At 36.1% G+C, this 27,711-nt stretch overlaps 3 protein-coding genes across 21 annotated transcripts in view; 1 reads left to right on the forward strand and 2 right to left on the reverse strand.

Moving 5' to 3' along the window:
- The window catches only part of WASHC3 (WASH complex subunit 3), a 53,294-nt gene extending 50,642 nt beyond the window's left edge, over positions 1-2,652 (reverse strand). For both annotated transcript variants that reach the window (XM_034402736.3, XM_034402735.3), the window contains exon 1: positions 371-2,652. In XM_034402736.3, coding sequence (XP_034258627.1) covers positions 371-421 — 51 coding nt within the window. In that variant the 5' untranslated portion in view covers positions 422-2,652. The remainder of the gene's footprint in view (positions 1-370) is intronic.
- NUP37 (nucleoporin 37) lies at positions 2,633-24,514 on the reverse strand. 6 transcript variants are annotated; one of them, XR_015728862.1, is made up of 10 exons: positions 24,402-24,514; positions 22,430-22,615; positions 20,351-20,475; positions 17,630-17,702; positions 15,328-15,419; positions 9,718-9,808; positions 8,273-8,454; positions 7,458-7,508; positions 5,388-5,500; positions 2,633-3,703 (listed from the first exon to the last, which is right to left on the reverse strand). XR_015728862.1 is itself a non-coding variant. In XM_034402729.2 (10 exons), the coding sequence occupies exons 2-10, from the start codon at positions 22,583-22,585 to the stop codon at positions 3,590-3,592; spliced, it is 978 nt and encodes a 325-aa protein (XP_034258620.1). In that variant the 5' UTR covers positions 22,586-22,615; positions 24,402-24,514; the 3' UTR covers positions 2,633-3,589. The 6 variants fall into 6 exon arrangements, 3 of the variants coding, with proteins under 3 accessions (XP_034258620.1, XP_034258621.1, XP_060550513.1); XR_015728863.1 differs by lacking the exon at positions 24,402-24,514 and adding an exon at positions 24,275-24,384; XR_015728864.1 differs by lacking the exon at positions 24,402-24,514 and adding an exon at positions 24,177-24,328.
- PARPBP (PARP1 binding protein) overlaps positions 24,480-27,711 on the forward strand; it is a 36,031-nt gene continuing 32,799 nt past the window's right edge. The window contains exons 1-3 of one of the 13 annotated variants that reach the window (XM_087873778.1): positions 24,501-24,673; positions 25,826-26,235; positions 26,571-26,647. The gene's annotated coding sequence lies outside the window, so the exon portion shown is untranslated. Of the gene's footprint in view, positions 24,674-25,825; positions 26,236-26,507; positions 26,648-27,711 lie in introns of those variants that run through there. The other 12 variants (XM_087873780.1, XM_034403818.2, XM_034403821.2 and 9 more) reach the window with 12 other exon arrangements.

The raw sequence follows: 27,711 nt of genomic DNA on the forward strand, positions 1-27,711 counted from the left end.
ATTTCAACAGCTAAACTACTGTGAAGAATAACGACCACAACTCTTTCCGTCCGTCGTCTCTTCAGCCTTCAGCCCCCATTCGAGGCTGTTACAGATTTTGCCACCTCATAAAACTTTTTGCTTCTGCTTTCCCTGTCAGAAATGGGGTTTCCTATTTCCCCCCCTCCCATATTTGTGGGTCTGCTGTGAATTATTACTGCAGGGAGGGGGGCCTTTTAACGGGATGGGGAAGGCAGCGGGCACCCAGAAGGGACCCTTGCCCGGTTCCTTCCTCTTCCCCACCCGAACGCCAGCTGGGCTGTAGAAGCGGCCTTTGGGTACATGCAGGAGTCGCTCCACGCATGCGCAAGACCAGGCCGCCCGCCAATACCTTGGTCAGGTCGATGCCCGAACCTACGAGAGGCAACCCGTCCTCGTCCATTCCCGCCGACCTCTCACAGCGTCGAGGCCACGGCCGCAAACCTCTTCCCTAATCATCCCTCGCGACCTCTCTCACGGGAAGCTATTCCGACGTCTCCTTCGCGGCAATCAAAGCAGAAGGAAGGGCATCATGGGAACTGTAGTTCGGATGCTTGAAGGCTTGGGTTCTTTAGACGCCGCGGCTTCCCGATGCATCTTTTGCACCTTCTGCAAAAGGAGGCTTGAGCTGCAGTTCTAATTATGAAGCTACTGACAGCAGCTCTCCGCTCAAACCCAGTCAGTAAAGACGGACGGACTGGAAAAAACGCCAGTGTAAACTGAAAATCGTTAAGACACTTGGGTAGGACGATATAAAGTTATTGTAATTTCGATACCATTCTTTATAGGGTGCAAAGCGAAAGTGAATTTTGGGCAAGCCACCCTGCAGTGGCTTAGTGGGCAGATTGGCAGCATATCAATTAAATCGATCGATCGATCAATCCATCCTGAGAATGGGACGAATAATTTGAAATGGTCTACAATTAGGAATGGTGTCTGCGTGTGGGTGTGTTTGGTGGAAGACTGGCTCAGATAACACCGAAGGTTGCTCAGTCAACCTGGCTGTATTGTGACAGGCCCAAACTTTTATCTCAATGAGGAAGTTAACATCCATAGTTTCATGGAAATGCATGCAGGCATAAATAAATGGCTAATTGACAGAAATTGTCATCAAAGAAAACATCCTTTGCACACAGAGGAAACAAATTACCCTTTGCGCACTGTGTATGATTTTCAAAGTCATTGACAAAATTTCTCATCAGAGGCTTTTGAATAAATTTAGCAGCTATGAATTAAGGTTTGTTTTTATATACAGTAGATTGCCAACTGATTAAGATTAAGATGTCTTGATGGCTGCTACAATGGATTTTAAATGGGATTTGGTATATTTGTGGAGGGCACATCTATCAAACTCTTGAATTTGAAGATTTAGTATTGCTCCAGATTGATGGCACCTTGTTTCTGAAGGAGGATTCTTGGGATCAAATAAAAAGCACCTAAGCCAAATATATCTTCTGAAGAAAGTTAAACTCAACTCAGCCATTAAAGATGTAGGTCAAGGAATGCTTTAGATACTGGGGAAGATATTGGTGGGCAAGTAGAGTTCTGAACAAAGAACAGAGAAACTTTGTTCATAGAACCTCTTTGTTGTTTCAAAATCCCATTGTCTTTGTAGATGCTTGGATGCTTCATCAGTTCATAGTTATGCCCTAGTGGCCTCATAGCCGAGAAAGGAAGGTGACTTTGGCAGAATTATACAGGAACCATTTCCTAGACAAAAGGGGACTGAAACATTCCTTTAATCGTGGAAAACAATATTCAGAAGCCACTCAGGCAAATATCTCCCTAATTCAATAGGATATAGGAAGCAGGGGAGGACCAACACATTCAGACTTGCAAGGTTCTGTATCCCAAAAGTGTAATTCTGGTTTTTCTGTGGTTAATTTTCTGATTCTGGACTACATAGTATAGCTGACACTGATTTCATTCGGCACATGATGTGTTATATCCAGTGGCTGTTCTATCTATATTTTAATATGCACAAGTCTATAAAACAGACTTCAACCCACCCTTCTTTAGGCCTGTCTCTGCCTCCAGCGCTGTCAATAAGCCAATTTGTGCCTTAATCAATAAAATGTTCTGGTTTCTGGTTCAAAAGCACCCCTAAAATTCCACAGCAAACTATGTGAGAAATGGGATGAATTGAAACAGAGCAGCTGAAGTTTTGGTTCTGTGACAAGCATTGGACACTTCACATTGATGTGCATAGTGGGTAAAATTGTCTCCCCTTCTTTTGGGGCCCATGGAAATGTTCTGGGTGTCATTCTGGAGAACTGTGGTAACAGCCTGTGATAAAATAATCCCAGGATAGCCCTCTCTTGTTAGTACATGGACGGTGGCATGTGGTCCCAATGGCCATGAGTGTGGGTGGGTGTCACCCATGGAGAATACTGTGTTGCACATTCATGTTTCAGTGTGGATAAACCACTCTAAGTAACACAGCCACAAGTGTCATCTCTTGAATAGCTGTCACTTGGGGCTCTGGGGTTGTCAGATGGGGGACATTACCTTTTTTCTTGGTGATTATTTCACTTCTTGTAGCCTTATTATATTTGTGTAACATCAGACAGCTAATAAAGTCATAATTTTAATGTGAAATAAAATATTGACACTGTTTCAGAAAAGCAAATTTATTTAAAACATGCTTCATTAAAAACATTTCTTTGTGTCTGATTTGTATCATCTCAATTTACAAGAACCCCTCCCATCAAATATTATAAACTTTCATATGAAATAAATAATGTTTGAATTTTGCAGTTATAAAAAGTATGGTCTTCATTACAGCTCAATCTTCAAAAGCATTGTCTTGTGCAGGTCCAAATCAGAAGAATGAAAACTTATGGACATTTTTAACTTTCAAGCAACTGAAGAATGGATTTTGTGCATTATCCAACAACCTGGAAAAACTGAGTTCTAGTTTATCATGATTAAAAAAAAAAGGTTCTAACTGTTACGTATACAATTTAATTTCACTGTAGAAATTGACTATCTGTTTGTTCCTGTTTTAGATTTGTCTTTTTTCTCAATATACCGATATTCAGTTGTAAAAGATAGCAGCCAATAAATGAGGTTATTTATTGCAACCACATCATGCCTTGCTATCTACAGTTAGCATAGCACTTCTTGGTATCACAGATATATAAGTTCATATAAGGAATCAATTTTTATTAGGAAATATTCACTTTTAGAAGATGTTGCTATGCTTTGTCAATGAACATTCCAGGTTGAGATGGCATCTGAACCAACACTTTTAGCCATTCTTACTTTGCTGGTAATTATATCAAAGTTTATATAGCAATCTATTTTAACTGTTTCTCCTGACTGCACTTCCTTTTAAACAAATGAAAATTTGTGCAACAGATTATTTCAACAAGATTTGCACATAAAACATTGAGTACAATGCCCTGTTAAATCCAGCTGCACTTCTAAAACTAGAAAGTCTAAAATCTGCAGAATTTCATTCAAAAGCAATGTTCCTGTAAAAAAAAGTATAAAATAAGCCAACTATATTACTTCAACTCTTCCCTCCCTTAATCATTATCTGATACTTTAAACCAGTAGATATAATTTTTTACATTTCGGTCACCCAAAAATATACTTTATGATCTCCTCCCATGGCACATAGTGGAAGGGTCCTGTGCCAGGTTAAACCAGATCCTAAGGGTGCAGAACCAATAAGGATAGGCTGTAAAGAAAAAAAAATTAATTAGTTTAGTTATTCTTTCTATTTAAGATCTAGCATACAGTAAGACAACTTCAAAAGAAATTTCAAAATACTCTTTAGCTGTTTGACTGTTTGTGACCTAACAATCATCACTGAAATTGGATAAAGGTTCAGAATTTCTAAATCTCAAGATAGCTTGGCTTCTAAATTTGAAACTAAAAGCCAAAAAATAATGCTTTAGCAAAGAATAAGCTATACAAGTAAAAAAAATCTACTGTTAGTGCATGAGGGTAAAGTCCAAAATAAATTGAGAGTCTTCCCAATCTTTTAGAGATCTACCACTGCATTTAGAAGCCAGCACTTTCATTTAGGTTTTTTATTGTTCTTCCACTGTAATACCTAGATTTGCCTTTGGCATAGCCTATCCCCTTTACATCACATTCCAAATATAGTTTCCTCTGATAGTTAAATATTAAGAACTAACAGATGATGCTTGTAAACATTTTGCTCTGGCCACTCTTGGTGACTAAACACTTCTGCTCATTTTCTGTGGTAAAGATGAAAATCAGCAAAATCAGTCATAATTACATCATGGATATCTAAGAAATACACTTGTTATACATTCTTTTAGCCTTAGAACTTGGAAAATCAGGAGGCAGACAAAAATGTCTTGCTAAATCAGCGTGTAGCTACTCTTGAGATCTATAGAAATTCTTCTATTGTATGATTTACATTAAAGCGAAGTATGCTATTTTTGTAGCTTCTAATATTCATTCTACCAGATAAAGAATTTTGTGAAATTAAAACTCTTATAAGGTTTTACCTTAAATGATTCTTTTAACTGGTTTCCATTATTGCTTTCTGGAAATCTAATCCATTGGACATCAGAACTAAATTTGTATAATGCATACCATGTATACGATGCAATACAAGATGCAAAATACACAGACATGATTTTAATTCTCTTAATCCTCAAATTCCTTTTGAGTGCAGGGGATTAAGAGAATAATTTATTCTCAAGTCTTTTCCAGTAGATTCAGTTTACTTTCCAAATCTGTTTCATAATCACTTCAACTCATATGGTAAGTCAAAGAGGCCAAATTTTACTATTTTAGTACTATTTTAGTAAGACACAATCACAATGACACAAAGTTTATTAGTAATACTATATGTCTTAGATTGAACAACTTGCCTATTAAAGCTATTAAAGCCAGGTGAACCTAGAATATATTTCCATATGCTCCAAATATCCTCAGCAAATCCCCTACAACCAGAATCAAAAGGGATTTTGCTTCTTAAGTTGCCAATTTCCATGGCATTTAATATTGTTTTTTAAAACTGAAGCTATTACCAAGAACACTGTGCACTGCACCATGAGAATCTAATGTTTAAAAGCAGTAAAGAAGAAGAAAAAACCCTAACAAGCATGCCTAAGACTTTAAAGAGAACATGTCTAAAGTAACTTTCTGAATTACAGCCTATATTTTTTTTTCATTTTGACCGTACAAATGCAATTTTCCTTGAGATGTTCTGATAAAGTAGATTCAAAGCATATGAAATCCAAGTGAGAAGTAAATAAAATAAAATTTCCCACATTGGATTACACTTGATTTGTCATATGATCATAATAAGTTGCTTAAGACAAAATTGTACAGCATTTTTTTTAAAAAATGGATTTTACATCTTTGATTTTTCATAAATTTACCTGAGGATGACCTAAATGATGAACCAGAAGTTGACTGATCATTTTTCCTGGATAGCCAGTAGTAGCAAACAAGTTTTCATTCACTCGGGACCATCTAAACACAAAAAGAGAATCTAAACAAAATTTTAAAATAGATTATGTTCAATATAATTATGAAAGTCAAAATTAAACACTTCTGAATTTCATCATTTCAATGGGAATGTTAGGTATATAATAGATATTTTCCAGTGCATTCAGTGAATCATTTCAGAAGACTATGCTACAGCTCCTGAAAATATTTTGTATGAAGTAGGCAAGACATTAAAGACATCTTTTAGAAGGTTTGTGCAGCTGTTAAGACTGTCCACAGCTGTCAGTGTATGCATGTGGCTTCAATTCTTGGTTGGAAATATTCACTTAACTATTGTGGCAAGAAAGGTAATAAAATGGGGCAAAAAACAACTGCCTTCTTAGCAACAGAAATTTCGGGTTCAATTAATTTTGGTCATAAGTCGAGGATTATCTGTAATCAATTCCTCATATAAATACTGAATGTTTTGCATTGTATTTCATTCTTGTAAAACAACTACCGTATTTTTCAGACTAGAAAATGCATTTCCCTCCCCCTCAAAAAGTGGGTGAAAATGTCTGTCCGTCTTATAGAGCGAATATTGTGGAGGGTGGTTGGTCTGTAGTTTGCAGTCGCCAGGGAATGCTGGAGCTTTCACTGCCAAGCAGCTGATTGGCGGTTGGATCGGCCTCCCGGAATACCGTTGATCTGCTGTTCTAGGCGGCAGCGATCAGCGGTGATCCCCGCTGCCTGGAACAGCTAATTGGCAGTATTCCGGGAGGCCGATCCAATGGCCAATCAGCTGCTCAGCAGTGAAGGCTCCAGTGTTCCCAGCGGAGGCAGCAGACACGGAGGAGGCAGCAATGGCAGCATTTCCGGTCAGCCAGCCCACTGATCGGCGGGGCTACGGGAGGCCGGGATCCAGCTGTTGCTCAGGTGACCAGTGGAGGGCGCAACGGAGTGGAGCCCTGACAACCCACGTGCTGGGCTACGATAACTGAAGCTGACCAGGCTGTTTGCTGCAAGGATGCTAGCCAGATGAATACCGGATGGATGCTGGGAGGCAGAGGCAGATTTTTTTTTCTTGTTTTCCTCCTCTAAAGCTAATGTGCGTCTTATGGTCCGGAGTGTCTTATAGACTGAAAAATACAGTATGCAGTCTAATGTATACAGAATACATTAGAAATATATAATACCAAAACCATGGGAAGTAATTATTTCATTCTATTATACTGTGGTCAGACCCACCACAAGGACTGTACTGTATGCAGTTCTAGGTACCATACCTTAAGAAAGTTTCAGAAAAAACTGAAAGTTTCGGGGAAACACAATTAATACTTCAGGGACTAAAAATCAAGTCTTGTTTACTTTATTACCAGCACTTTTATGCTGTTTACTCTGGCATCTCCAAGGGTTTACATCCTAAATCTGCCCTTCAGGACATGAAATCATGCATTTAAATTATAGGAATGCAAATTTTGATTGAATGTTTGAAAAAAGACATGCAGCTGAACAGTGAAACCAATTATCCAAAGATGTGATGGAGTCTACTTAATTGTATGTGCTCAAACTGGAATGGCACTTCTCTAACATGCCTTAAGTTGGATTCCTGCACTGAGCAAGGGCTTGGACATGACGGCCTTTCTAACTAATGTAAAAATTATTATAAATTGTGCTACAATGCTTCCTTATTTCCTATTTCATCCAATTTTCTTAACAGTCTTTCATTTTCTAACTAAGTCCTTTGAAAGCTGGGTAGTCTCCCAATATTTTAAGATTACAATTTTCATAGTTCCCAATCATAAAAATCAGGTTAGAAAGGTTAGGCTAAGAGAAAGAGTAAAATATTAACAATTAATTTAAAATAAAATTTCAAAGAAAAATTATACAATTATCTCTCAAATGCAAAGTATACCTATAAATAATGGCAAAAGCCAAATCTTGAGGTCCTTTATCAATGATTAATGGAGAAATCAGTTAATCAAATGCATTAATTAAGTACGTACCTAAATAAAATTTACCTGAATAATCTGGCTCTATCTGCATGGACAGGCCTTTTATCCAAAGGATAACTAAAAGAGAGAATAATTTCTAATAATAAAAATCATTAATTCCTGCTGAGAAGTAGGTCATGCACAATTTGGACTTCATGACTTCATTCTAAGATAACAATCATAAATGCATGCTATCCAACAACTTTATTTGTAAAAAAGGCTGCCACTTAAAAACCACAAAACAGTTCCTTTCCAACATAATTTTAAAAGCATTTCACATGGAAATTACTTTTGAGAATATGTAGGTTTGAGTACTGTACAAAAAGAATTGTTAGAAAAAGAGATTTTTAATTTTCTTTATTCAATCCATATACAAGGGAAATGATGCATAAAGCAAAGAAATGCAGTGCAAATGTTTTCCTGTCTTTATTCTCTGTCTGTTTACCTTTTCTTGGCTTTTAATATCATTATTAATTGCAAATACAAATTTAGGAAGTTATTTTGTAAACCAATAAGTGATTTCTAGAAATTATTCTTTGTACAGTGTGATTCATTTTTTGCATCAAAAAAAGTGTGTTAACTATGTTAATATTTCTCTATAAATTCAAATCAACAGTTAAAGTGTAATAGTTTTTTACACTAAGGACTATAATCATAGCAAATGAGATCTCCTAAGCATTTCCTTTTTTTCTTTGTACTTCTAAACCAAATAGCCACGATAGGCCACATAGCCTTAATAATAAATCTTTTGTGCACATTTTTTAAAAAAAGCCAACCTTTAAAATAGTCATCTATTATACTGAAACGTCTCAGTAAAAAATGCATTGAATATTTTATGATACCTAGATCGAGTAATGTCCCAGATAAACCAGTCATTTCCTGCAACTGCTCCAACTTTAAAAGTATTTTTTAGGCACCAGCTTGCTGACATTAGTGGTGTTTGATCAGTTGTGAGAGACAAGATAGCCTGATGTGTCACAAGATCATAGAATCGAATCGTTCCATTCTTTTCTGCTACCATCAACTACAAATGAAATTTAACAGTCAGTTGCAATTCTTGGGATATGGCATTATTTAGACTTCTTTATCCTGTACACCTTATAGCAACAGTGCAATCAAGAATCATTATAATTAAATTCTGGTTTTTCTATATGTCTAACATTAAAAAATGAATTCTAACTGAAGAAAGAACTTGGTATGAGGCCAACATCATTTATCAAAATTCAATAATTCATTATATCGTAAACACAAAGTATGAGAAATATGGGAAGAACTGAAGATTAAAGCACATGATGTCATCCAGCAATATAAATCCACAAAACAGATCATACTTAGATGTAGTGAATTCCAACTGGCTTTAAAATGCAGCAATAAATTAAAAGATGACAACCCAAATTTGTTCTCATGCCCATTAGACATTGCAAAAGGCCAGAAACTCAGACCTCTTTCAAATAAGAGTTATCAAGGTGACTTTTTTGATTACCTAGGGTTCAGCAAGTCCTGTCAATGCTTACTTTTAAAACAGCCCCAAAGATCCATTTATAGTTCATGTTTTTCCTCTGAATACCTCTGCTATTACTCATAGTTGGGACTGCAATTTTATAATTTTGGAGAGCTGTTTTAATTTTTAAACCATTTGGCTTTAAAACTGATTTCATTTATGTTTTATTTTCTTACATAAGAGTTTTGGAAAGCTTAAAGACTGTCTAGACAGTAAATAAGTAAAGAGCATGGCAGGAAATTATTTTACCTGACAATAAATGCCAGGTTCAAGATGCTTTGAAAATAATGAGGCTAGATGATTTTAATAATTAAACTATTATAGTATAATACATTTTTAAAAAAAATCCTCTCAAATGCATATGTGATTATTTTCCAGTCATTTACCTTTTTCTAATAGCTTAAACTAAGAAGTAGGTTACAATTTCTAAAGCAACATATAATGTGCCCTTTTTTTAAAAAAAAAAATTGATTTATATGCCGCCCTTCTCCGGAGACTCAGGGCGGCTTACAAGGCGTCAAGCAATAGCCTTCATACTTTTGTATATTTTATACAAAGTCAGCTTATTGCTCCCACAAACCGGGTCCTCATTTTACCTACCTTAGAAAGGATGGAAGGCTGAGTCAACCTTGAGCCTGGTGAGAACTGAACTCGCAGTAATTGCAGGCAGCTGCAATTTAACTGCAAAGCTTGCACTTTTGCAGAGTGTGAACACTGGAAAATTCTAAAATGCTTCAGTTTTATATACAATTATTGTAAATAGCTCCCAGTTTGGTTGATACTTGCCTTGAATGCATCCTCAGGATGCCAGCCTACACTCATTCCAGGAGAACGCAGAACAAAATAAGCTCTTAAATTTCCTTCTAAATCCCAGACCCTAAACATAAGAAAGATTAGGATTTAAGGAGGTTATAAATTGTTACCCCTTCCAAGCACAGTAAAGATCTGTTTTTTTCAATCTAAATACAGTTGACAGAAGATAGAATGTACATACTGTATATTTTAACTGATTAATATCAGTGGATGATGGTTATGAAGTTGATAGAAAAAAAATGAGAAAGGAAAATATTTTTTATAGGCGAAAGCTATATTATATGTGCTCATTACAGCTAAGCTCATATCCTATTTGTATTCTCTAAGCTAAGAAGTTATATGCATTCTTAATGTGCATACTGTATACACATAAAATTAACATATCATATTTATACCTTGTTTTGTGTGCTGGCCAATTACCACAGATTAAAATATAATAGCGGCCACTCCAAATTTTGAGATTTGGAGATTAGAACCCTTTTTTCTAAAGTGCATATCTGTGAAAACAAAGAATATCTATTTGATTACATAATCTGCAGACAAAGCCCTTTCTTCTGGTGCCAGAAATCTTGCCTTGTAGATTTTTCCAAGCCAAATCAACACTTTCTCTGTGTTTATGTATTCAAAAATGAACTTAATATAATTCAAGACAGTGAATCATTTGGCAAAAGAATCAGGTCCTCTTCCTGAGCCAAAGAAGCAAAAGAGAATTGTATTAATTTTATAGTTTATGACTTAATGCTTTAATCTCCTTTAAATTTTGTTGCAATATAAAGATCACACTCAGTTACAGAATACTTTCCCGCCTCCCTTACACTGCAACATGTTCTGTTATTCATCTAAAACAGCTTTATACCTCAAATATGTGCAGGCAATAAAAATAAATTAATGTATAAACATACAAAAATGGATATAAAATGAAGTTTCCTAATATTGCTATAAATTCATAATCCTTATGAATTATGGAGACAATATTGATCTCATCACAGATGAATGATATCATCTATGCTCTGAAAATTTAAAGCATTATTAATACTATTGTTTCAGGGTGACTTTGAGCTGGTTAATCTCTTTTAGCCCAATCTATCACAGAGTTGTGGGGAAAATAGGATGAGAGTACAGGTAGTCCTCGATTTACAACCACAATTGAGCTCAAAAATTCTGTTGCTAAATGAGACATTTGTTAAGTGAATTTTGCCCCATTTTCCAATCTTTCTTTTTAAGTGAATCACTGCAGTTATTAAGTTAGTAACATGGTTGTTAGGTGAATCTGGCTTTCCCGTGGACTTTGCTTGTCAGGTTGTAAAAGGTGATCACATAACCTCAGGACACTGCAATTGTCATAAATATGAACAAGTTGCCAAGGGTCTGAATTTTGATCACGTGACCATAGAGATGTTACAATGGTTGTAAGCCTGAAAAATGGTCATAAGTAACTTTTTTCAGTGCTGTTGTAACTTCGAACAGTGGTTAAATGAACTGTTGTAAGTCGAGGACTACCTGTATTAGGTATATTCACCACCTTGAATTATTTATAAAAATAATAAAAATGGGATATGGATAGATAAATAAAATACACAACATGAAATCACAGCTGCCAGTTCTGGAATGGGCCTTTATACGCGTTAGTTATTCCTAAAAACCTAGATTTCTGTAATATACCAGCATTATACACTTTATGTGTGTATACAAACAGTGTGGTCTTTTGTAATTGAGAGGTGGAAATTTTGTTAATGTGCAGATTTTCTGAGCGTTATGCAAAGCTTTTTTGGTATGGTACACAGTGTGCTGATAACCAATAGGACCACTGCTGCTGGTTTATGCCATAATTGTTCAAGTCCATTTTTTAGTTCTTGCTACTTTCTGATCTTTTCCAATTCTCTGACTTCTATTCTATTATCCCCTGGTATTGCCACATCAATTATCCTCGCTTTCTTCTTTGCAACCATAGTTAAATCTGGTGTGTTATGAGCCAAGACTTTATCAGTTTTATCTGGAAAATCCACAATATTTTAATTTCTTCATTTTCAATTACTTTTTCAACTCTGTGTTCCCAATAATTTTCCATTACTAGCACTTGATAATTTTTACAAATGTTCCAGTGAACCATTTTGGTGATTGTGTTATGTCATTGTTTATAATCAGTTTGTGTGACTTTTGATGATCCAACTATTCAATCAGTTAATCAATCAATTTCTATAACCCCCCCCCCCCCATTTAACCCATTGACTCTGGGCAACTTAGAATTCTAAAATTATAAAACAGCTAAAATACTTTAAAAACATCCACAAAATAAATAAGTACAAACAGTAGTTGTGATGATTAATCAACTAACAGTAAAGCCAGGTGTCAGGGCCTGGAACAGGTTCTAAGGCACAGGTACATACCTAAGTTTTTTAAACTTTGCAAAAGCCAATAGGAATGGAGCCATTCTAATCTCTGAGGGGAGAATATTTTGTAAGACAGGGGCTACAGCAAAAAAAGCCTGTCTTCAAGTTCCCACCAGTTGACACTTTTGGTTGACAGGATTTGCTGCATACCAAATTTATTGGATTTGAATGGATGAGTAGTAACTCTTGGAAAAAGATGGCCCTTCAGCCTTTAAAGCCCCATGTAAGGCTTTAAAGATGATAACCAGCATCTGGAATTGCACCCGGAAACACACTGGTAGTCAGTGTAGCTCACAGAGTAATGGTGTTACATGTGCCATATAGCTGGTACCATTTATTACCTGTGGAGCCACATTTTTCACTATTTGAGGTTTCTGAATGTTCTTCAAGGGTTGCCCCATGTACTGTGTGTTACAGTAATCTAAGCAGGAAGTAAAAAGAGCATGGGTGACAATAAACAGGGCCTCCTAGTCCAGGAATGGGCATAAATGGCGCACTACCAAAGGTGCGCAAAACTATGCGGTAATGAATAAAACATCTTTTCATAATCAATGTAGACATATACAAACTGGTTTTGGGGCTTTTGCAATTCTCCAGAATGATTTTATCAAGTTGATCTTTTGTACCACTGCTTTTCTTTTTATTTCCTTTCTGTTTTACTGGAAAAATGTTATTTTCTTTACAATAATTTTGAATGTTGTTTGCTATAATACTGTGAATAATTTAAAGCCTGTAGGCAAGCATGTTATCGGCTTCGTTTCCTGGGACTGTCCATTTCACTGGTCTTTTTGAATCAGAACATGATTTCTCTAATTTTAATATCCAGTTCTTCTGTAACCTCCACTGCTGTACCATACCATAAGCAAGCTGACTGGTATGTTCGCTATAATTTTTGCAAGCACCTTATTCACATCCTTCATTATAGATAACAGGATGTTTTGGGGCATTACTTGCAGTGCTGGAGTCTTTGTCTTTCTTCTGGTAATTTTGTATATAGTTTTCTCTAATTCTTCTGGAGGGGGAGGCAGAGGAATCAGTTCATAGGTTGTTTCAATGCTGGCTTGTACTACCATAGGTCTGTTGTTGTTACTTCTAAATTGTTATTTCTATAGTTCATATCAACTGTTTCCCTTGTCTATGGATATTCTCACATCCAGGTCATGGTTGTCCCAAAGGTGCTTTTTCAAGAGGCAACTGGACTTTCTTGTTTTTCTTTGAAGACATTTCGCTTCTTATCCAAGAAGCTTCTTCAAAGTTGGATGAGAACCGAAATATCTTCAAAGAAAAGAAAGTGAAGTTGCCTCTTAAAAAAGCACCTTTGGGACAACTGTTTTCTTTACATTTGCAATTGTTATCTGAGTTTCTTCTACTCTTCTTCTATTGTTCTTGGGTCTTCCATTTTCAAAATTCTTCTGAATCTCTTCAAGTTCTGTATCACTGAATATTATTATCTTATTAAAGATGATAACAAATCTTCTTTCATCTGCTAATCATTGATCAGTGATATTTGGGTTAGGAGAAACTTTTCTAGGCTTCAAACATTCAATTTGAACTTTGTTGGTTCCAATTTATAACCGCATGACTGTCAAACGCAGTATACTTTTGTCATTCATGGTTGTTCCAAATAATATTACAAGACTTGCCCAGTCATAGCACCTGAATCTTGTTACCCAATTATTCACAGCTGTCTAGGAAGTCTAATATCTGACCAGGTCAGTCTTTGCTGACCTGGGTGACAACTGATCTTGTATAGGATTCTTTTCTGTTTTTTTTTCATCATATTAAATGTGCTATTTAGACTGACCCTTCTGCTAAAATCTCTCTGGCATGGAGAACCCTTCTAGTAGTGTACACTATATAGTGTATAGGTTTCTGTATAGGTTTCAACCACATCAGAGCATCATAAGCCCCTTCTTCCTGACAAGGTGGTATCCATATATCTGCCTATCCCAGGTGCTTGTGAAGGATAAAAATGCCAAATATATTAATTAATACTTAATAATGTGATTATTATTATTATTATTAAGAGAAGCACAGGGTTTCTTTTAAAATGAAAGGAGGATGAAACAGATAACCTGCATTTTAAAATCTCAGTCACTTAACAAAATTTTGAGGAAAAAGATAAAACGAATGACTTAAAACAAAAACCAGATCAGTGTAGGTAATGAAAATGCTGAACAGATTTTATACTAAAACAGATTAAAATTGTGCTAATAGATAATTAAAGCCAGATCTCTAGTCGCATATTTCATGCAAATCTAAACTAATTTGGGAATAATTTTTCTAAACTGGATGAGAGTCAGTAATTAGCTCAGTTTTCAAGACAACCAGAAATGGTGATGACAGTATAGTTTTGCTATTTTTCCTTATTAAATCACAAGAATTCATAATGCTTTGTGGACCATCCTTAGCAGATTTTTTTTGTAGTTGAATTTGAAATGAGCTATGTATTTCTACATGCTATTTTTATTTGTAAATCATTTTATTCTTCAAGTAGTCAAATGACTGGCAAATTTTCTGTAAAAGGCAGAATTACTACATTATTTTTGTTTTTAAAGCATATGCTAACATTATGTACTACCCTTTAATTAACAGAATGACAGTAAAAAAATATTTTGGATGCATCCTCATATCAGTATGAGTAATTGTGTGATTATTGGTACATTTGTACCGAATCATGAAATTAGTAAGTTTTTTTTAATATTCACTCAAGCAGTTAAAAAAACAGTGGTTTCAATATAGTTCTGCATAATCCTATTACTGAAATGATATAAAATAGGCAGAGATAATCTGCTAAGAGATAGGAACAGAAAATACTGCATGTCCCACTGCCAATGACTATTCCTGAATGTTCAAGATGACTCTCAGAAGACTGTGTCTTCACAAAGATACAGAATGGGAAGAGCAAGGAAAAGAGCAACTTGAAATACTCTAGTCCTTCATTCTTATAGCATGAATCCATTCAAACTGTCCCCTTGAAAACCCATCACCCAAACAAATAGGCCAAAATAGACCATCTGTTTGCTACAATCATCATCCAAATACTAGAATTCTGTGTTTGCGTGTAACTTCTAAATATTAACTATTTATGTAGAAAAATTCTACAAAAATATCAATTTTCTACATGTTCAATTTTTTTTCACATTTATATACATAAATAATTAAAGTAATATTTCACTAACAGAATACATACCTGCAGGTGTGGTCATCACTCACACTTGCAATTTCTTGACCTTTAGGTGAAAATACCAAATCATTAATGTAATCTGAATGGCCTTCCAAAGTCTGTTAATAAAAAGGAGAAATATCTTTTATAACAGAATTAAGACAAAGATGGCATTTTAAAAGAAGTAAAATCAGCTAAGGTAAAATGAAGACACCATTCTAAGTAAGGAGACAATAGCAAGATTCGGATCAAAATATAAGACCAAGACTCAAGTCATTTAGGCTGAGGATTTTGTTGGTTGAAACTATATTTTGAATTGTACCTTTGAGGGAAATAAAGTCAACATGACTTTAGCTTTGTAAAGAGACAATCTGGCATGTTTAGATCTAGTTTATTCAAACTGGCATCAGTGTAGTGTAATATGAATTACATTGCAATAGCCTGCACAAATACCAATTCCATTCTAAAGCCATCTTTGTTATCGGAAGCTTCAGGCCCGATGATAAATAAATCTAAGTCACTACAATGATTAAGTAACCCTTATCTCAGGTTTCTGTCCTACTATCCACAGGAATTGACAATTACCATTATTTATATTTTTTGCTTGGGTCTCTTAATTGACTTCATAGCACATGCTACAGAACCAGTATACCAACGCATCATAAATGCAGAATTTGGGTGCACTCATACTTTTGCACTCTGGATTAATTTGTTTGTTGTTGTTATTAGTTGCAAAGTCATGTCTGACCCATTGCGACCCCATGGACGACGGTCCTCCAGGCCTTCCTGTCCTGTGCCATCCTCTGCAGTCCATTTAAGGTCACACCTACTGCTTCAGTGACTCCATCCAGCCACCTCATTCTCTGTCGTTCCTTTCTTCTTTTGCCCTCAATCTTTCCCAGTTAATTTGTTACATTGTATCTAATTTTACAAGTAAGCTTCAAATGTTAATGAGTCATAAAAGTCATCTTTGCATAAGATCCATTTGTTCAGTGGCTGTCCAAAGTTACAATGGAGATGAACAAAGAACTTATAGCAGGTCCTCAAAGTCCTGGCTGTTGCAACATCTTCCATAATCACCTGAACAAAATTCAGGTACCAGCTCACACATACGACCAACTGCAACTTCTCAATTACAATTGCCATTTGCAACTTTTCCTGTTGGTTTCCCACAAGCAAAGTCAAGGAAGCGAGCAGGGAAGATTCAAGTTTCTGGCCTTTTTTTGCTTGCATGCACTGTGTTCTCTTCCCTTTTGCTCCTTCTGCAGTCACGCTACTCTGCAGTACTGCCCTTCACCAACTCATGCAAGGCCTGCCCAGGGCCTCCCTCACTGCTTACCTTGGACTCTTATTGCTTCCTGTTTTAATAACCTGAATGTCTCGGGATTATGGTGTCAACTGGGATTGCCTGAATTGCCATCACTAAGCGATATGGTCGCATGTCATTGTGCTTTCTGACCACTTCGCTTAGCAACGGCAATCCTGGTCTCAATTGCCATTGTATCTTGGAGACTATCTGTACTGTCTTATAATACTGTATAAAACAGTATTAATTCCACTGTTTTGTTCATTTTTATTCATCCTGTCAAATCTGAACGGTTATATGCTTCATTTATATTCAAATTGCTGCTGATTGCTTCTGTATAAGGAACCATTTCAAATCCAAAAACATGTCACCCAGAGCTTGGGTGAAAAACACACACACTGAAAATCTAAAAATTCTGAAATGAGAAATTACAATATCAGAACTGAATAATTCACTTTATCAACACTGAAATCCATCCAAAGTTTATCTCCTTCAGCTACTATATATAACTAAAGAAGAGAGAAAATACATTTTGTCCATGCTATTACTAAACAACTGGAGTAAGAAATCCTTGCACATCACTTAAAGATGTAACAGAATATGCAGTTATACTTTCTGTTCACCTTTTATTTATTCATTAAATTTATATGCCACCCATCTCACAGTTCAAGGCAACCCTGAGCAGGTTCTTAAATGTCATAAATTAATTTCACCTTCATTCTTCATGGTTCAATCTACTTTAGATTTATAAAGATATTTAAAATATGCACTAGAAATATAAAATGGAACTTAGTTCTGAATTGCTGAAATAAATACTATCATGTTTATTAATCCAAATGTGCTTCAAAAATGTCACCTAGAATCACCTTTTAAAATACAAGACACAATGCAATTGTTTATGCCTATTCAAAATTACTAAATGCAAGGCATTGTAATACAATTTAATTTGCAATTTAAATTGATCTGTATATAAATAAATATTAAAAGGAACTTAGGTTATTATAATTTATTTTTTCTTCTCACCTTATATTCATTCTTATCTTTGAGGTCCGATGTGAATAACCTTAACTTCCTATCAGCAGCAGCAGTACAAAATCTAATGTAATAAAACAGTTTATAAGTATTGTAATTTTGTGTAAACAGTTGACATGTTATTTCCTCAAATTAGTTTTATCTTATCATGAAAAAGTGCATCATTTAATTATTAAACTTCTGCAATATAGGTAGTCCTCATTTAGCAACCAAAATTAGGCAACTCCATGTTGCTATACAGAAAAGTATGTGACGATGGGCTTAGGACTACTTGCCCTTTGGTCATTAAGTAAGTCACTGTAGTCATTAAGCAAAACATGTGACCAAAACTTGCAATTTGACTTCCACATTCTACATTAACTGATAAGCTGATTGGGAAGCACGTGATTAATGATCACATGACTGTGGCATGCTGTAATGGTCATAAATGTGAGGATTGACCATAAAAATGTATTTTTTACATCAATGTTATTTTAAATGAGGCAGTTGGTAAACAGAGACTACCGTATATATGCATAACAGATCACAGCAAAAAAGGTAGTCTGTAATTATTTATATAAAGAGCTTTTATTTGTTCTTCAGTAAAAAAAACCATAAAGCATAACATTTATCATCTATAAAGAAAATATATTTTCTTTCCTGCTGAAGGTTTATGATATGATACATACATGATACAAATGATACATACAAGAAAAATGGGGATGATATAAAAGATAAATAACAATTTGATTTGGAAATACAAATTAGGAAATCTGGAAATCATTATTTAGGACTAACATACATATTTTATAGCCATATGAGGCACAAGAGAGCTGTTTATATGTTCCACATGGCACTGCATTTTGCTGCTGTATCTGAGTTTTGGTTAGGGCTAATTTTGTTTTCCATTTCTCAGGCAATTGATAAGTTAAAAAATGGATAAGGTTCATAGGAGTTTATTATTTGAAAATCAAGTTTTATGTAAGAGGACACTGACACTGGTTCTTACTTGGGTTTCACTGCTGTTATGTATTTGCTTTCTTAAAAGTTTCATTGTCTTCTATTAATTAGAAAAAGTGATAATCCTAGTCACAGCTTTGCATTTCTGGACTGTCTGTGCACATAGCATAGAAGGAACAACAGCTTCTGCTCTTTTAAACTGGGAGCAGCAGGCGTTTAGTGTCAGTGATGAACTAAGAGGCTTATGAAAATAAGGTATTTTCTCAGAATCCCTCTATCAAATCTGTTTTATTGCCACAATTAATGCTCCAATGTTTCTGGGCAGATTTCTAAGACATTCAGTGACTGAGATAAAGTAGCATTACACTGTATTTTTCAATATTTCTTGTATGATATAAATACTTGTCATATTAAAGCCAGTTGCTTGAGCAGACAAGTGTAAATATGCTATTCTACTGATATCTCTCCTAAGTTCTGCTGTGATGCTTTATCATGATGAGGACTCTTCCAGACAGAGGGTCACTCAAAACTTGAAGGCTATCCCACTGTCCAGCTAAAGCAAGGAGGCAGCAATACAGGAAGATGATGGAGGCATATGATCACTGTATAGACAATGGAAAAGGCATAATTTCATACTGCATGGGAGAAGACAATGGTAAACCATTCCTTGTCTATGGAGATTCTCAGTCATCTAGGTCATGGTTGTCCCAAAGGTGCTTTTTCAACTGAAGAAGCTTCTTGGATGAGAACCAAAATATCTTCAAAGAAAAGCCAGAAAGTCCAGTTACCTCTTGAAAAAGCACCTTTGGGATAAACAATTCCTTGTATTTAACAAGAAACTGCATGGATAGACAGTATACAATGATTAATAAGATACTTCCAGATGGTACTCAACATGTTATTGAAGAAGAGATGAGGATCTTTATGAGTATTAATAGTACTTATGATGAGGCTGGATCATAAGATCACCACTAGTGTCTAATTGTAGTATCTAATTGTGATGTTGCTATGGCGGATAAGAAAATCCAAAGTTTCAAAGCCAGAATTACAGTGAGACTTTGGAATGTAAATAATGTAAAAATCAACACAGTAACAGATTGAATCAATCACCAGTTGTTTGTAAAAAAATAATAAAGGTGGGATACAAAACAAAAAAACCAATATTGATATATTACACATCAGTGAAATTAAATGAACACTTTGAGGTTATTGGGATATCCAGATCTTTGAGGACTAATCGTAGCTTGAGCTAGTCTGGTCTAGTGGTTAAGGCACCAGGCTAGAAACCAGGAGATTGGGAGTCCTGCCTTAGGCATGAAAGCCATTTTGGGCCAGTCCCTGCAGGGTTGTTAAGTGAATCTGTTTTCCCCATTTACTTTGTTGTCAGAAGAGTACAAAAGGGGATCACAGGACATGAGGACACTGTAACTGCCATGCTTCTGAATTTCAATCACGTGACCATAGAGATGGTGCAATGGTTGTAAGTGTGAAAACGGTCATAAGTCACTTTTTTCAGTGTAACTTTGAATGGTCACTAAATAAATTGTTGTAAATTGAAGACTGTCTGTACTGAACTCCCTATATGACTTTGAGTTGTCATTTTCTCAGCCCAATCTACCTTAAAAGATTGCTGGGGGAGCGAGGAGAGATATAATTAGGAGGGGTTCACTATGCACTTGGTCTTGAATTCCCGAACAAAAGGCAAGGTATGTAATTAATATAAAAACCCCAAATAAAATCCTGTTATCTTTAAATTTTTATTAGGCATATTACCTTATATGGGGAGGTAAAGCATCAAGTCTAGTTTCTGGGCTCCACACAATGGCATCAACTCTGCTTTCATGTTGAAAAGTCCTGAGAGTTTTATATTGTATTCCTTCCACTGCTGCATCTTCTTCCTAAAGATGAAGTAATATTTTGATATGCTTCATAACAATTGAATAGGCTGTTAAAATAAAACCTACCTCCTTGCCATAAGACCCTTACATACTCTTTTCCCTTGTACACAAAATTAAGTGAATATTACAATCTGATGCATATTGGTCTGGGAATAGCTCCCATTGAACTAAAAAAAGGATACCATTCTAAGAAGACAAACATAATATTTTACTGAAGCAATATTTGTATTTTGCATATACACAGTGAATCTGAAGGAAAACTAGTTACTGGGTTTAAAAACTATGCATTTTTTTCTACAAAAGTGTTGGGAACCGAATGTTTCCAGGATTACAGGACAGCTTGGTATTATGGATAGATGCTTTTTTATTTATGCTGGTATTGATCGTTTGCTGCCCAAAGCTTTCAGGAATGGAAGACAAAATAAATAAATAAGCAAATAAATACAAGAGATATTACGAAAAAGGAAGCCTTATTATAAATCTTATTATGAAATTTCATAAATGCTATAAAAAGGACAGTTTGTTCCTCTATTTCAGCTAAAACAAAATCCTGGATCATTTAAAAAAGTAATGTCTGTTAAGGCATGCACTTTGCCTTATTATGTTTTATTTTACAAGAGACTTATCTCGAGAGAAAATTGGGACATGTGGAAGAGGGAGGAAATCGCAATCATAAGCGGTCAAGCAATAAAGAAAGGCACAAAGTGAGATTGTAATAATTACTTGAGCACACCAAAAATGTTTTTGCACTTAATATATAGGTTGTAAAAATGCCTTGCCTATACAATACATGGGTAATAAAATCAAACTTTTTGATGAATTCTACCTTGCCTGCTTTAATATGAATTTGATCATTGTAATTCTTTCGTTTAAGAATGATACTAAGACCCATCACTGAGTCTCCTGGGGAATTCAGGATAATGGCTGAAATGAACTGCAGCCCTCCAAAGCTTATCCCTCAATACATTTTATTAGTTTTAAACAGTACATTTATAGATGGCACCTTCCTCCGGCACGTTTGGCTAAAATGTTTCCAAACACATCACCAATGTGTTGGAAGTGCAAGACACAAATGGGGACATATTACCATCTCTGGTGGTCTTGCAGGAAGGCACAACGCTACTGGCAAGAGATTAAGAGAATAATCGAAGAAACAACGAGGCAAAGTGTAGAAATGAAACCAGAATTCTTTCTATTTGGAATGACTACACCACAGTGTACCAAGGAGATAAAATATCTTACCATCCACATATTGACAGTGGCACGTATAGTGTACGCTCAGAATTGGAAATCCGAGATAATACCAACAGAAGAAAAAATAATAACAAAAATAAATGAATGCGCAGAGATGGATAGGCTCACAAAAGAGCTCCAAGATAAAGAGAACACTGACTTTTATTTAGTTTGGCAAAAATGGTACACATGGTTAGAAAGAAGGATAGGGCCAACAACATAGGACATTAAGAGAACATAACTCAAGAATTGTAGAAATAGATACATGAGATGAGCCGTAGGATTGTATAAATAAATGGTTAATATGTTTGTAGAAAGATACTGCTGAACTTCAATGAATATATTAAGGTATAAGCAAGTGAATTTGTAAATAGTATGATTAAGGAAAATTGGTTAAATGGTCATTAATCACCGATGCGAAGGTTTTCTAGAAGTTAGTCGATTGACTCTTTGTTAATGTATAAGTGTTTACATGTATTTGTGTTTTATGTTTGTTTATGTTAATAAAACTTAAAAAAAAAAGTTTTAAACAGTACAATACTTTGCTGCTGCTTCTGCAATGGAGTCACCAATTATCCTTTGGAAACTTCTGTTTTATGTATATCTTGTCCATTGAGTTTCTAAAACACTTTCCTCAAATTTCAGATGTAACTCAAAATGTAGTCTTTATTTCCAAATTAAGGCTTCCACATAAATTTAAGAATGATAAGAGTATACTAACCTGGAATCTGCAAGTCCCAACTACTACGTAATTATTGCCGCCATATGCAATGAGTGATTCTGCAGTGCCACAGTCAAATGGATTGAATTCTACCACATGGACATAATCCTTACATTCCACAGTATAGGCCGCTCTTCGGAAAGTCTCCTGCTTCATCTTAGGTTGAAGGAACTAGAAGAATACTTTCTGTAGTTGGATAAGAATGGCATTCTTAATGCCTAATTCTACAGGTACATTTTTCCACTAAGAACTTCAACCCTACAGCTTTGATAGCTTAATTCTTTAGAACTTAATTCTTTAGAACAGTGGGTCTCAACCTTCCTAATGCCGTGACCCTTTAATACAGTTCCTCATGTTGTGGTGACCCCAATCATAAAATTATTCCTAAGACAATTGAAAATATGTGTTTTCCGATGGTCTTAGGCGAACACTGTGAAAGGGTTGTTTGACCCCCAAAGGGGTCCCGACCCACAGGTTGAGAACCACTGCTTTAGAACTTTATTGTCACTTTCAATGTTGTATGCTGATTGGCATACCTTAAACTGAAATCTCGTTGCATACAGCTCTAAAAAGGTCACTGCCTCCAATATACACTACATATATTACCTGAGCCCTTAAATATTTGAAACTACATTTAAACCAGTGCAACCAATGCATAATAAAGAAATAATAAGAGATGGCAAAATCAGGCATTTTGGGGACAGTTTGTGTTAGCTAACCTCTTGGTTAGCAGTTCACCGGCATCTACTTCTCTTCGCTGATGATGTAAAACTATTCAACACCATCGACAATGCTGCTACCCTTCAAAAAGACCTTGACTATGTGTCAGAATGGTCAAACAAGTGGCAACTTCAAATCTCAACCAACAAATGCTCTGTCTTACACATTGGCAAAAAAAAATCAGAACATAAAATACAAGCTGGATGGACACCACCTTCTAGACCACCCTCAGTCTACCAAAGACCTTGGAATACTCGTCTCTAATGATCTAAGTGCCAGAGCCCACTGTAACAACATTGGCAAAAAGGCATTAAGAGTTGTTAACCTAATCTTGCAAAGCTTCTTCTCTGGTAATATTGTACTGTTAACTAGAGCATATAAAACATTTGCTAGACCAATTCTTGAATACAGCTCATCTGTCTGGAAGCCACACTGAATATCGGACATTAATACAATTGAGCGAGTCCAGAGATATTTCAGGAGAAGAGTCCTCCACTCCTCCGCTCACAACAGAATACCTTATGCCACCAGACTTGAAATTTTGGACTTGGACAACTTAGAACTACTCCACCTTCAGCCTGACCTAAGCGTAGTACACAAAATTATCCACTACAATGTCCTACCTGTCAATGACTACTTCAGCTTCAACCACAATACACAAGCACACAATAGATACAAATTTAAGGTAAACCATTCCAAACTCAATTGCAGAAAATATGATTTCAGTAACAGAGTGGTCAATGCCTGGAATGCACTACCTGACTCTGTGGTTTCATCCCAAAACCCCTAACTTTAACCTTAAGATTGTCTAGAGTTGACCTCAACCCATTCCTAAGAGGTCTGTAAGGGGCGTGTATAAGTGTACCAACGTGCCTACCGTCCCTGTCCTACTGTCCCCATTTATTCGTATCCATTTCATGTATTAATAATCACGTAATCTTATATCTGTTATCTAATACATGCTTGACAAAATAAATAAATAAATAAAAATAAAAAACTGAGCTCGGCCGGGCGGTGCAATGATCACCCCGAAAAGTCCCAGGGGGAGGCAGACTTAGAAGACAGCCGACTGAAGCGGGGATTCCTGCATGAAACAGTCTCGCCCCGTATAACTCCATTCTTCACCTCAGAGGAACCAAACCTCTTCTTCCGCAGGCGCAGATTTACGCGGGAAAAAGAAACTGTCGAACGCGCGCGCGCACATACACCCCCCCCCCCAAACAGCCAAGAACAACTTTCTCCACAAATTTACCCATTAAATTCCCGCGGTTACTTCGCCAGAACGCAGGACTTCCGGATAGCTTCACTCTCATACCCGGGGAAAAAAAACACTTCCGGGTCGTCAAAGGCTGCCGCTTTCCGATTGGCTGATGGCGGAGCGTTTAAAAATGAACCGCCACGAGCGGCTGCTCGAGTTAAAGGTTCTATTTTTTTTTTTTCTCCCTTGACGGCGCGGTGAGTTTGAGGGAGGCGAGCGACGCTGGGAGAAAAGCGCATTTGGGATTTGAAGTGTGTGGCCAACAAGTAAGGGAGAGGGATGGGGGTTCTGCTTTGCTCTTACACCGAATCTAACTACCTCTTTTCATAAGATCCGAAAAGTCTGTATAAGCATAGAGGGGCGGCATCTAAATATATATATATACCCGACTCCTAATGGAGCAACCGGGAAAAAGCTCGCAGGCAGAGCATGACTGTAGCAGTCTCCTCCACTAATTATATAGCCATCATAACTAAGACCCACTAAGAGGTTGCTTTGCTTCCTAGATTTTTTAAAACATATTTTAAAATTTGGCTGTATCCGTTGCCATGCCTTATATGCAAAGACGTCGACTTCGTAAAAAAATATTTTTGCCTGTTCGGAATCGCCTATTTATCTTCTTTGGATAATTGCAGGCTAATTTACCTGTGTTTAAGTTGGCAAAGGGGTTTTTTCAAGGTACAGCTATACTGGCTAGTTGGAAGTAAGAAAAATACGCTTTAACCTTGATGTGTGGGCTTATCCAACACATTGTCATAAGCACACAACCGTAAAAGTGTTTTCTCTTAGCTTAATGTGTAAATGTAATTGCAGTGTTGTATTGGAATTGGGTTGAAGTCAGTGCTGAAATTCAACCAAGCAAGTATAGAGTAGGTGATGCTTTGCAAAATAAAAAAAAAATGAAAATTGGATTGTTTTCATTATCATTTTTTAGTTCAGTTTCAATTTTTAATTTTAGTGCCTTATTAGAGACTAATGTGAGATGAATAATAGACATGCTGAGAAGGATTTTTCTCCTTTAGTAGGCTGCTCTGTTTTGCTAGGGTGCAGTTCTTCCTTCTGTAAGACATTATTTTGGCCTTTCAGTCAATATAGTAGACAATTATTTAATTGACAAAAACTATTTGGTAAGCTTTATGCCATCATTTGAGTCTCAGTCCAAGTTCGTATTGATTCAGAGGTAATAGATTATTTGATCATTGTCTGATTTTTAAGCTATCCATTCATTTGGAAGTTGCCTATTCACAGAACTAGGTGGCTTACAGTGATAAAATGAGCAGCAACAATACTAAATTAAATGCATTGATAAAAACAAAATCCCTTAATTGCTATAGGCCTATTTATGGTTCTTTATAAAAGAGCACCTTTTTACTCTCTTTTTTAAAAAAATCATTGATTTTTATCCACCCTGCTTATAGGTAATAACCAGAAGTCTGAATTGGACCTGGAAGCCAATATAGCTCTCACAACATAAACGTTCCTTTGCTAAGCCACTATTCAGCAGTAGTGGATTCTGTGCTAGCTGCAGCTTTTAGGTTATTTTCAGGGTAACCACATGTGGAGAAAATGATGTAGTCAAAATATGAGATGTCAAGGGCATAAGTCACTGTCTTCAGTGACATCTAGTCCAGGAAAGGTCAAAACTGGCAAGTATGTTGAAGCTGACCAAAGGCTCCTCTGACTGCAACCTTTACTTCCTGATCTGATGAGAATTGTGAATCTAAGAGGCTGCCCTGACTGCTCGTCTGGCTACACAGTGAGCTCATTTGACAAACAACAAAAGTAACTTAAAACATATTCTTCAGGCACATTAGAAGTAAAAGGCAAGGTAGGTGTATGTTTATGAAGAAAAAAAAGTGGCGAATTGGTAATGGGTAATGATGAGAGGTCAGAATTGCTCCCTTTCTACCCCCACCAAGAGCTGTGGTGGTGCAGTGGTTACAATGCACTATTGCAGGCTAATTCTGCTGTCTGCCAGCAGTTCGTTTCTCACCGACTCAAGGTTGATTCAGCCTTCTATACTTTCGAGGTTGGTAAAATGAGGACCCAGATTGTTGGGGGTAATATGCTGACTCTGTAAATCTCTTAGAGAGGGCTATAAAGCACTGTGAAGCGGTATATAAGTCTAAGTGCTATTGCTATTTTATGACTATCTTCTCTCAGAAGGGAAATGGACTCCTAGCTGCTGCTTATTAGGTTATTGGAGGAAGGAGAGAACTCCAGCTTCAACAAGACAAAGGGTAAGAGAAAACTTAGACAATTTAAAGAACTGAAAGAGTCAGATGACTGCATCCTACAATACTAAAGAAACTAGTAGGAACAATTGCTAAACTGCTCTTAAGAATTCTTGGAGGCGAGGCTGGAGGAGAGCAAATATCTTCAAAAAGAGGATGAAGGAACACATGGGAGACTTAAGAATTTTCAGTTTGAAGTCTATATTGGAGAAGATTAGATTACAAAGCAGCATGTTTGAGCATTTCAATAGCATGCAATTACAGTCCTTGTTTAGTGACTGTCTCATTTAGTGACCATTTGAGTAACTGTATGACCTTCATAGCTCTGTAAAGCAAAAGGAAGCTGAAGTAAGATCTTATGCTTGTGCCACACTTTAAAAAATTAAATTATAATTAAGATGGACAGGTTCAAGTGATGACTTCTGGATGGGTGGAGAGAGACTACTGCTTCCTTTAAGGCCTGTGGCATTATTTTCTCTCTCAAGGAGATGTTTACCTTCCATGCCGAGTTCATGCCCTCTCCAACCATATTTACAAGACAAGGGCATCTATTTAATCTCTTTCCATAGGGGTTACTGTCCACATCCTCAGAAGTCACAAGTTTGAGAGTATTTTAGTGATCTCACAAAATGTGATCTTGTAATTTTGTGAGGTAATATGAGATTGTCATTTAATGGGCTTCAGAAGTATGCTTTTTCAATTGCTGTCCCAATTGCAATTTCCCTTGAAAATCTAGTCAGCTGATGCTTCCTAGTTTTCAGAAGAACAATTAAGACAGAAGGAGGGCATGTTATCAATGAAGACTGGAATATGATGACCACGTGGTTTTGTATATTTTTAATTTAATGTCAGTTTTGTTTATAGTGTAGGTGGGTTTCTTATTTTTGAGAGGGTGCTTTTTATGTTGATCTTAATTGTTGACTGTCCAGAGCTTTTAAGAATGAGAGGTATATAAATTAAGTAAAGAAAATGTCTGGAAAACTAGGTATTGGCAATTAATGGTTACTGCTGTACAGATTGTATTATTGCAGAACTCTGTTTTTATATTAATTTTAGGTTATGCTATTTTT

Source organism: Pantherophis guttatus, chromosome 7, assembly GCF_059756535.1.
Source record: "Pantherophis guttatus breed Tessera chromosome 7, ASM5975653v1, whole genome shotgun sequence".
In the NCBI taxonomy this organism is placed as follows: Eukaryota; Metazoa; Chordata; class Lepidosauria; order Squamata; family Colubridae; genus Pantherophis; species Pantherophis guttatus.